This window comes from Hippocampus zosterae, chromosome 11 (assembly GCF_025434085.1).
Source record: "Hippocampus zosterae strain Florida chromosome 11, ASM2543408v3, whole genome shotgun sequence".
NCBI lineage: Eukaryota > Metazoa > Chordata > Actinopteri > Syngnathiformes > Syngnathidae > Hippocampus > Hippocampus zosterae.
Window position 1 is genome coordinate 11,146,446 of NC_067461.1, and position 12,129 is coordinate 11,158,574.

The following is a 12,129-nucleotide window of genomic DNA, read 5'->3' on the forward strand; positions in this document are numbered from 1 at the left end:
TCATTCATCTTCTGAACCGCTTGATCCTCACTTGGGTCGCGGGGGGTGCTGGAGCCTCTCCCAGCTGTCTCCGGGCAGTAGGCGGGGGACACCCTGAATCGGTTGCCAGCCAATCACAGGGCACACAGAGACGAACAACCATCCACGCTCACACTCACACCTAGGGACAATTTAGAGTGTTCAATCAGCCTGCCACGCATGTTTTTGGAATGTGGGAGGAAACCGGAGCACCCGGGGAAAACCCACGCAGGCCCGGGGAGAACATGCAAACTCCACATAGGGAGGCCGGAGCTGGAATCGAACCCGGTACCTCTGCACTGCTAACCAACGTGCTAACCACTCGGCTACTGGGCCGCCCTATTCAATACTGTAATGTGGCAAACAGGAAAACATTTGCACATTGACCCAAACTCACCAGACTGCCTCTTGTCACACAGTAATCAATTTACAGTTACATAACAAAACACTGAAGATATGTTTTATATTCAATGAAATTCCATCTGGCTATCAATAAATCAGATGCTGAAAAGGAAAATTATTATTATTATACATTTTTTGGGGGGTAAATGTCTTACCCTCAAAGCCCGGGGAACAGTGGCATCGATAGTCACCGATGAGATCCTCACACGTGGCCCCGTTTGCACAAGGCAAGGTGTCACATTCATTTGTTTCCAGTTCGCACAGGGCCCCTTCATATCCAAGAGCGCAACGACAGGTGAAATTCCACCGCTGACCCACGCAAATCCCATGTTCAGAGCAGCTGTGGTCCACGCAGTAATCAATGTCCTTTTCACAGAAGGAGCCAGAAAATCCAATGGGACAAAGGCAGCTGGAAAGATATGAGAATTCCTCACGGCTGCATCGTTTATGACGAACTACTTTAGTTAACTATGACAAAGGCGGCAAATATCATAGCTTTTACACTGAAGTAGCGGGTCATCGCAAAGGTGACGGTGGATGCTAACACTCACCTATAACCGTCAATTTCGTCCACACAAGTGGCACCATTTTGACACCAATGTTGAACACAATCATTGACATTTGTCCGACAGTTATGGCCCGACCAGCCCGGGCTGCAGATACAGGTGTAGCTCTTGCCGTTATTCAACACACAGCGCCCTCCATTGGCACATGGCTGCTGAAAGAAGATCGGCTGGTTAGGTAGATATGACATCTGAAAACATGAAAGAACATTATTTTGTATTATGTATAATGTCTTACATTGCCCAGGTCAGGAATCCTGTCATTATTTCACAATATAAATTCTAATCATTTCTTCTTCGTGGCAGCCTGAGAATGAGCCTCATTACTGGAACATGATTCTCATGAATATTGATCGGTGCTTTATACTGAATTCACTTGCTATTTTATGTTGCATCTAAATCATGTCTTTCAAGACAAGATCAATGACCAGAGAGGGCAAAAGCTCTCGAGAGCCCTCTCGCAAAATTAGGGAAAAAAAGAAGGATGCACGCCACAGCGTATTAATAAGGTTTATATACTTTGTGCAATCCATCCATTGCCAAAAGCCCGTCACATCAAAAGAACAGTTCCACACCATGCCTTTTGAATTTTTTAAAATGTTACAGTATTGCTCTCCACAAATGGAATTCTCTTTTCAAATCTGTTTCTGATGCCTTGCTCAAAGTCCCTTTGACATGACAGTTCTTAGCGAGCAGAGAAAACACAACATTTCCATGTTTTCAACCTTCTCTACAGCTCCGACACCTAAAATTTTAATTCTCATACCCAGGCCACCTGAATAAAAAACAGGAATCCTAACCACTAATTTGCACAATGCTCTGAGAACAGGGAATGATATTGGGTACCTGCATATTGTAAATATCACAAATAATTTCCAAATGACTTGATATTATTCATGTGTTTTTCACACATTGACATTGGAGTCTGCGCGGCTGGCCGCTAGTCCATTATCAATTAAGTGGTCACCCATGTCAGCTACCATGGATCCTCTGAGAGACTAAGACACGGCAAGACAAGACAGAGATGCTAACTACTGTTGGAGTGTGCGGCTGTAGCCGACCAGAGACAAAAATTTGACCCACCTGAAGGCTTGACGGGCAGGGCAAACGACAGGTATATTTTAAACCATCAGCGAGATCCACACACAGAGTCTTTGGTGGACATGGGCTGTTTAGCTCACAAGCATCTATGTCCAATTCACAATTCTTGCCAAGAAAACCTGCAAAAGGAGACTAGTTACGACATTGAGTAACAGTCACGGGAAGGGTGGCTGGTCCATCAACTCGAAGTACACTAGAACACTTTGTCGCCCCATTAAGTTGTGTTCACTTGATGGTTCTTTTGAACATAAATAGCTGTAAATCGTTTTGGATATTGAACTTAGCTGTTCTAGTTCTCTAAAGTTAAAGTTGCAGTCACAAATTGGCTTGACTAGTTAAATAATTTGTATGGTCTGTCCACGTTGACTTGACTTGGCAAGTTAATTGTAGAAAAAAAAAGAAACCAAAAAGAAGGGCAATGGCAGGAGTTTGGTGAGTCAAATAGGTGGTGTTATTTTTAAATACAGAAATATGCACGCCTGATGTTGGTATGGATGAAGCGTGGATGTAGGCCTAATTAATATTATGTCATGAGGACATTCCTCAAAAATATTTTGCAATCAATAACAAAGGACCTCCACCTGTGGAGTAACTCTGTCTGTGTTAGGGAGTTTGGGTTGATAGCAGACGGCGGCTGATATGCGCTGAATCTAATTCATCAACAAGGGTGGTAGATTATATTACCGTCGTATAACAATTGGTCACAGATTTCATCCATTAAAAGTGACATGTTTTGGCTTTTTTTCTCCGCTAGCGGCATTTGGCGAGCAGCCATCAACAACAAAAGCCAGTCTTTTTGAGGCTAGAAAAGTTTACGATATAATAGTAACGTGTATCGTATTGATTTTAATTTCTGAGATTACAAACAGGAGATGTTACATTTGGTGCCAGCAGAGCATGTGTGTATTCACCACTGCCAATGCCAACATAATAAAAGGCTTAACCTTTTGTGCAACTACAATGAGATTGAACTGATTTACAATACAATACATGCTGATTTATATAGAGAAAGAGAGCGAGAGAGAGAGAGAGAGAGAGAGAGAGAGAGAGAGAGAGAGAGAGAGAGAGAGAGAGAGAGACGGAGAGAGAGAGACACCCCCAACCCCTCAAAGATGTTGCAAAATTAGAACACTTCAGGTACTGTTATGGTTTTTGGGACACTCGCAGCCATGATGTATGGGGGAAACTCTTGTCATAGTGGGGCCAGCATTTAATATACATTTGGGTCGGATGCAGCAAGGTCATTGTTTTTTGCAATATCTTTGAGGGGGTGGGGGTCTCTCTCTCTCTCTCTCTCTCTCTCTCTCTCTCTCTCTCCTCTCTCTCTCTCTCTCTCTCTCTCTCTCTCTCTCTCTCTCTCTCTCTCTCTCTCTCTCTCTCTCTCTCTCTCTCTCTCTCTCTCTCTCTCTCTCTCTCTCTCTCCTCTCTCTCTCTCTCTCTCTCTCTCTCTCTCTCTCTCTCTCTCTCTCTCTCTCTCTCTCTCTCTCTCTCTCTCTCTCTCTCTCTCTATATATATATATATATATGTGTGTGTGAGGGCTTTTGTGGACACTACTTTTGCTAAACCTATATAGTATTGTTACAGTATTATTTCCTTCTGTACAGCTTGCACACCAACCTCAGGCCCTTTCAGTATGAAGCTACATCATGGACAATTCAAGCCTGAAGACACTGAATTAACATACGGTATGCGTGTGCTAACCTCTGGACCTGACAACTTTTAAAGGTTATACCATGTATCACTTAAAGCGGATTCTATGTTTAGCAGTAAACAAAACAAAACATGATGGCGTATGATGCACAACCTAAAGTGTCTTTCTATCTATGATGAAATACCTCCATTAAAGGGGAAAAGCAACTGCCAGAGATTCTCCATGACCTGCCAACTACACACAGCCCTCACGAGGGCTCCATCACTTTGCATTTTGTGATTGTAAATTCAGGTCTCAGCCGGTGAGGTAAAATAAGCAATTAATGGAAAATTATTTTGATGGGAGTTTCGAGATATATGAGCTCAATTCCAATGCATTATTGGACTCTGTTAATGAGCTTTGTGAGTTCTTTCTGCTGTCAATCATGGGCCAAAATTGTTAAACAGAGACATGTTGTCTGGGCCACTCCAGCCTTTTCATTGCTGCCTCGAATGCAGAAGTGAAGACATTTTAATTATTTCTGTAAAGAGGTAGCCCAGTGGAAGAGTGGCTTGCGCTGATTTCTCAAATAGAGACCATGCTTGAATCTCTCTAATCTCAGGCCTTTCTACGTGAAGTTCGGCCTATTCTTATGTGGCATCTCTATTGCTTTATGCCACAGTAGAAAAACTACATGAAAAATTAACTAAAGCTGAACGCTTAAGCTAACTAAACTGACCATCGTTGCGAATGTGAGCGTGAACGGTTGAAAAAGACCCAGCTTTTCGGTCAGATAATATGATCCCACATAATCTTCCACAGGGATAGTGAAATAAGAAGTAACTCTTTATGTGAGTGAAAAAAATATATTTAATACATGCAGAATTTAATCATGCCTATTTACCCAGCTTAATTTCCTCCGGCAAATTGTGTTTTCGCTGAGGGATGCCCGTGGCAAAGGCTAATCACCGTGGGTTTTCCGCGAACACTAAAAAGGCCAGAGGGTCCCTGGCGAAGACTCAGAGGCTATATTCACGATGCACAAGTGCAAAAGGTTTTTATTACTACTTTCCACCGTAGCTAATAGCAATATCTATGCACAAAGACCAACTTGGAAAAAACTAGATACCTGTGGGACATTGGCATTCATAGTGTCCTACCAGGTCAAAGCATATGCCATTGTGCCGGCAGGGATTGGAGTGACACTCGTTGATCTCCGTCTCACAGTGTGCTCCTGAGAGGGGGGAAAAAAAAAAACAAAACAAATATAAAAAGAAAATGCCTGTTCATTTGTGATTAAAAAAAATAAAAATAAATAAAATTGCATATTATATATATATGTATATATATACAGTATATATAGAAATAAACACAGCCACAAAGTATATATGGCATGATCATAACCAGTGAACGCGTGAATGCTTCTACAGGAATTTACACGGTATAGTCTGCCTTAGTGTCTATGTTACTCAAACATAACCTTATGAAGTGAACGAAGCAGAAGCAAATCTAAGATGGCAGCATATTGAGTCTCATCGTGGAAACACAGAGGGGAGAAATGAATCATGAAAAAACATCAGAATGGGCTTTTGAGGATATGTAACATGACAAATGAGTTCATCTGAAAGCAACATATTTTTTTGGCCAAGTTTGTCTTGAACAGCTCTTCATACATAACTCTGCATAATGGAGTATGACAGCACGGCAATGACCAAATAGATGATGCTTTGAAACGGCGGCATGCCATTTCTATTCAGGTTTATAATGATGTCGTTTTTCCAACGAGTCGTCTTTTCCAACCTATTTAAAGATGCGCATGAACAGTTTTCCATTCAGTCTTTACATAATCACCCCTCTGGATTTGTGTCGCGTGTTTGTTTTTTAGAGCAGGGTGGTGTCGTTTATATTTTTATCCCTTTTCTAAGATGATAGCTAATTAAGAAGTGGTTTGCCAGATTAAATGTATTGGCAGCAGTGCTTCAAATGACAAGCAGGTAGATTAAGTGGAACCTCTGGAGTTCAAGTATGTTCCTCCCCCTTAGCTGTATTTTCCACCTGTGTAGTGAGGTTAGGGATAAAAAGTCACTGACAAGAAGAAACCTTGAGCTGGGAGCAGGCCCATCTTTCCGGGCACTTAATCACAGTTTGTTGCAAACATGACAGCGGGAACCTCAACTTCCACAACAATGTTGGCCTCCGTGTGACATATTTACACTACTAGAGGTCACAGAGACTTCCTAACTAGGTAGAATTGTCCTCCACATGTTCCATCTCAACCTTTAACTTTATTTAAGTCATCGTAAGTTACGGTTGAGTACTACGAGTCCTTGTTGGGCTTCGTGGGGAAATTTTATCAACACTCAATTCAGTTTCCATTTAAAGACATTGATTGCAAATGAAATGGCAGATAAACAGATAAAAGCAGCTAAAAAAAGAGTCAAGTGCAGGACACACTTGATTTGATTTTCAAAAAGTCCTCAGCCTCATCATAGGGACTGTGTAGCCGAGAAGTTCCAAGATATTTACTTGGCATCATATTTACAAGATATATGATGCTAAGAAATGGTCAGTGGTGTACAGTGTATGGTAAGTCAACTTACTGATGCCCACTCATTTGAAGTACTTCAAGCAGACATGTATGAAATCCTAAAGGTTGTGTGACTTTGGTTTTGAATACCAAAATAAAGGCCCACTATGAAAAAATGAAAGTCAAGGCATTTACTCACTCTCATTGCGTGCACACATTTGTATCATTCATGCCACAAATAAAATGGCATATTACATTTAAAAAAACTAAAATGTCGGAACTGCTTTTTACATGTACATTTCAATTCTGACTTCATGGATTAAACATATTCAATAACATCCACTGTTTTCTGGATTCCAGCTTTTTCTAAGCATCTTCCTGATTTCCTTCAATCAATGACGTTCTCTGGTGAGGACAGATAAGACAAAGCTCTCTCACCTGTGAATCCGTTTGTGCATTTGCAGACGTACTCTGGAGGAGACGACATCTGGCTTGTTGTAATACATGTGGCTCCATTCAAGCATCTGTTGGGTTTTATCAGACAGGCATTGCTCACGTATTGACAAAATTCTCCCATCCATCCTGGTGAACAGATACACTGCAGGAAAACCAGCGTGGAGGTAAATTTAACAAGGTGTACCACTCATTAATTTTGTCCCATTAGACAACACTGGATTTGAGCATAGTGATAACTAGAAGGCTCTTCATCTCCAGTGGGATCCTGAGATTTATGATTATGGAGGTGGGGTGGGAATTTCTGAACCAATAATGATGACATCCCCATTCAGTGATTATATGATGAGTGTACTAGGAGTAACTAGGAATACATTTCTTCAAACAATACTGTATCTAACCAAATAACACAAACTTAACACTAACCATATGATGTTTAAAAGGCAGTCGAAAAGTAGATATTTCCGATTGGAATTAGCATATTTGAAGACTTAATTGAAAAATTTCCCTATCAATTTTGAGTTCAGTGAAATTTGACCTTTACTGTTGATTATCTTCTTAAAACACGATGTTTGTTATCCAACATTGTCAATTATATTTGCCACGATCACATCAGGTCATCGTTAATTGGGTCCTTTCTTTGCTCCAAATCTGACACCAGTGTGAATCTTCGCGTCGACACAAAATGAACAGAATGGCGAGGAACAGGCCAACCAAATATTAAAAGCACAAGATTTTTAAAAAAATGACAGTGGTCATTTAAATTTGCTCTTTTAACAATACTTGGAGGATAAAATTTATGTCACATATAAAAAGATCTAACTCAGAATGTAGATCTGGATCTTCGATGTCTATCAGCGACAGTATCAAATTCTAGTGCTGACGTTCCGATGCAGTATTTTAGTTTATAATGTTGCAACATTGTCGGCGAATTGGCTTGCAAGGGCCCCGCCTGGCTTCGTGCAGCTTGTTTTTAATCTAATTGTAAATGTATTTAGCCCACTAATAGTCTGATAGATAAAAAAAAATCTAATAATACTAATCAATCAGAAGAATAATAAGAAAAAAGGTTAATTGTTGGCGTACGGTCACGTTAAATCTTATCAAAGTACTTTCCTCACTTATATGCATCTGACAGCCACACTAAGTGTCTGCTTGCAAACTTGGTCTGGCATTTGGCGCCTCCACAGTAATATGCAAGAATTTATTCCTGACTCTGAGAAACATTTTTTGAACACAGTTCTCCACATTAGAAAAGGTCCAGTTGTTCAACTGCCGTTTGCAAAACATAACCCTAACATTCAGAAAAAAAAGTGGAATAACGGAGGTGCATAAAGGAAAATATCCACACTCATCGCCTCAACTCTTCGAAAGCAAAGACCGGTGTTGAATTTATCCAATACCGCTGGGGCACACCTTTGTAGAACGCTTAATGTTGAGCATGTGCGCGCGTTTATTGAACTGCAGAATTTTCACATCAATGCCGACTTCAAGAAGTGCTCCGAAGCCGACTTTGTGCTGCAATATATTATGATATCAATACAGTACTGTGGACCATCAGGGCTGAGAAGTGCTTAGAGGGATGAAATGGGTAACGTGCAAGGACTACCAAAACTACTTTTGTTTTTATTTCCACTCGCTGGTTCCAAATAGTGACCGTTTTTTTGTTTGTTTTCTGTTTGGTGAGCAGATATACAGTAGATGGAACAACATTTGAATGACCATGCGACATGTGAATGTTGCGTGCGGGTTTTAAAAACTATATATACTAATCACACTTTTTATTCACTTTTCGTATTCAGCTGGAATAAAAAACAAGTCATGAATACACGCAGCTAATTGGAGGCATCTGTCACAATCAAACTAATCAATGTCGAATTAGAGAAGCTCACATGATCCTTCCAGGTGCAACATGAGACATATTTCTGGGGCCTCGGAGTATTTGATTATGACCGAGACATTAAATTACTCACCTGATATCCGGCAATTACACTCAAACACAATCCCTCATTTAGACAGTTGATATTGAGCAGGCGGCAGTAGTCAATTACTTCTCCACAATTCTTCCCCGAAAAGCCCCGCAGACATCTGTGGAAAAGAGGTGAGTGTCAGAAAATCATTTCACCCCAAGCCTCAGGCGCTATCGAGCTATATTTTTACACCGTGTCTGGACTCATACATTTTTTTTCAACTTTGTTGTACGAATGAAAGAGTTTATCAAACACTCTGCTTCTAAAAAGATCTGAATGCCGATTTTTCTACATATATATATATATATATATATATATATATATATATATATATATATATATATATATACACACAACTTCATGGTATAGGATCTTTAGGGATCAGCTGATAGTTGTCAGTCAGTGCATGTCTTCTAATTCCATTTTATTAAGACTGGAATTAGTGTTAATATTGAGTCCGATTAGTTGATTACCTCATGACTGACATATAATATATCGTATAGTATTTGCTTTAGATTATGGGAATTTAGAAACATGCAGAGAGCTTTGTGGCGGTTCTGGTTGAATTTAGGCTTGCTGAGGGGGAGATCATTTTAAGACTGTCTAGAAACTTTAACCTGGAAAGTTCGGCTGAGAAATGTTTGAAATAAGTTGGTGATTTGAAAAAAAAATGTCAATCAATGAATTGGACCTAAATGGAAAATGCACATCGATTTATACAAACACTACAGTATGAAAACATAATTTACCTGCACGGATCTGACTCTCACGACATCTATTGCCCCCGACCCCTTTTTTAAAAAATTCTGTTCAGGGTTTCAGGTAGTTGAACTTTATCCCAGCTGATTTTGGGCTAAACCCTGGAATGTTTGAGTCAACCAGAGGATATAAAAACACACAATCATTCACTACAACAATCTCAGAGTGAGATTTGAATGTGAATCAAATGCGTGCACTGAAGTCAACTGAATTAACCACTACTACAGCAGCAATGACCCGAATTAAAATAACTAAGAATTAAAGATTTTTCTTTTCCTTACATTTACGTTTCCTTCAGTAAATTAACCTCCAATTTTGCATACATATTTTTATGGTATAAGTACGCATTCATTAGCTACACCACAGGCGGCCCGGTGGTTAACTGGTTAGCACGTTAGCCTCATAGTGCAGAGCTTCAGGGTTCGATCCTGGCCTGCGTGGGTTTTCTCCGGGTACTCCGGTTTCCTCCCACATTCCAAAAACATGAATTGCAGGTTACTGGAACACTTTATATTGTCCCGAAGGTGTGAGTGTAAATGCGAATAGTTATTCGTCTGTGTGCCCTGCGATTGACTGGCAACCAGTTCAGGGTGTACCCGGCCTACTGCCCAAAGACGGCTGGGATAGGCTCCAGCATGCCCGCGACCCTTGTGAAGATAAGCGGATTGGAAAATAACTGGGTGGATGGATAGCTACACTACTTCACTGTTTTGGGTCGTAGGGAGCTGGAGAACATCCCAGGTGACTTCGCTCAAAAGGCAGACGACACACTGAACTGGTTGACAGTGAATCACAGGACGCAAATACTGTGAATGCAGAGATAGAATCACAGTCAATGAGTGTGAAGTGAGCCTACACTGCCTGCATTAAAGTTATAAGTGAGGTCACCTTGACATCATCAGTGACTAGATGATCAAGATACTCCATGTAAGGCTTCTACTTGAATCATTTTGCAATACGAGTCTTGAAGACATAATTTCTCTCCTCGAGACAGGTATCCATTTTGGCTGAAATTGTACAGTGTTATTCAACGGCACTACAAAGAACTATTAATCACGACTCTGAATATGCTGCCTGTATTACAATAAGGTTTGATAAGTATCTACCAAGCAAGGGTGCGGAGAATGGAAAAACGCAATCTACAAGAAGAATGTAATACAGAAGAAAAATGCTACCGACATGAACATTAGAATCTGAAAGAACAATGTGTTATGACGTGAAAGAAATGTTTCAAGAGGACATGATATTTAGCATGAAACTCGTCGGATTACTTTTGAGACTTGTCGTGGTCGAGGGCCCCCCCCCCACCCCCCACCCCCCACCCCCCACCTCTGTCGAAAATAGAAATCCGAATTTCACAGGTTTCAAGTGTATATTGAAAGGACCTCATCTTTAGTTTAAAAAAAAAATCAACGGTACGTTTTGCTTAGAATGTGATTAGTTTTGAGCACAAATATATTCTACATGCAGTTTAAACCAAATCATAATATACAGGGTGCATTGTATTTTTTTATGTATGTGCACCACACCACAGTTACTTTGGAATAACTGTAAAATACATTCCATTGGGGAACATGCAGATACATTTCTAGTAGTTGTGCTCCACTAATTACGAGGAGCTGATTTTAGCCGAAAATGCCCGGGTGGGCTTTTGGTTGCCCTCCACCCCTGGACACACCTGAGCACTTTAGTTAATCTAAAACTGTCAGAGGATGCAAGTTTTTTTTTTTTTAATCCATTGATTAAACAATTTGATGCTCACTTGAGTATCAAAATAAACAACAGGGCCATGTCATTCGTTAAAAAGAAAGATGTTAACTTGTGAAATACCAATAAACTCAGCCTGGCTTTAAAGACACAGGGAGGACATCATTTTGCAAGCATTGTTATATTCACTATTATAAAATGTATTTAGAATATCACCACAGGAGGTCATTTTCAGTATTCAAGTGAAACATTTGTGTTCATATTGAAGGGTTGTGACAAAATGTGATCAAATTGTATCAAGCAGGAGTATTTTCAAGCAGTTACAAAGAAAGAACAGTCAGTGTTGGATCCCTGTGTGTGTTTTGTGTTTCACCTGCACACATAATCACGTCCCCTGGACACACAGGTGGCATTATTGAGGCACGGTGATGGCCTGCACACGTTCCGCCGCTCTCTCTTGCATGCTGGGACCACTTTACCATCTGCGCACGCACATTCAGAAGCCTGCACACAGGGCCAGAACAAACCAGGTCATGTGAAAACAAGGCTGGATTTCACACATGACTGAATGCTATCTTTTTCTCGAATTGTGCCTAAAGGCACAATTTTACCATTCGAGAAAAAGTTACTATTTGTACACATTTTAATATTCAAAGGAGATTCGGGAACCTCGAAATTCAAACGCTCCAATGATAAGACAATTTGGAAAATGCAACATGTTTCGTGTGATGTGATGTGAGAAGGCAACATATCGAATGAAATTGTCTATCATTTAGCATGTTGCAATGTTGCTAGCTGGCAGAGAAGGGCAACTCGCACCATTTTCAGGCTGGCTACTCAAGACTGGTCACTTGTCATTCATAGGATATTTCTAAACACTGACTTTTTCCATTTTAAATATTCATCTCTTTAAATGGCCACTTAGTAGTGTGTCCAAGATGTACCGTGCCCATTTAAGCTCCGGTATTGCTGCGGAAAACACAAGCAAGGGTTCTCTA

The 12,129-nt window shown here is 40.4% G+C and overlaps 1 protein-coding gene across 3 annotated transcripts in view; it reads right to left on the reverse strand.

Moving 5' to 3' along the window:
* eys (eyes shut homolog) overlaps positions 1–12,129 on the reverse strand; it is a 143,461-nt gene that overhangs the window by 114,790 nt on the left and 16,542 nt on the right. For all 3 annotated transcript variants that reach the window (XM_052080554.1, XM_052080553.1, XM_052080552.1), the window contains exons 5-11: positions 11,505–11,635; positions 8,669–8,783; positions 6,681–6,840; positions 4,845–4,949; positions 2,067–2,203; positions 972–1,135; positions 576–829 (exon numbers count right to left, since the gene is read on the reverse strand). In XM_052080554.1, the coding sequence (XP_051936514.1) occupies positions 576–829; positions 972–1,135; positions 2,067–2,203; positions 4,845–4,949; positions 6,681–6,840; positions 8,669–8,783; positions 11,505–11,635 (1,066 nt within the window). The remainder of the gene's footprint in view (positions 1–575; positions 830–971; positions 1,136–2,066; positions 2,204–4,844; positions 4,950–6,680; positions 6,841–8,668; positions 8,784–11,504; positions 11,636–12,129) is intronic.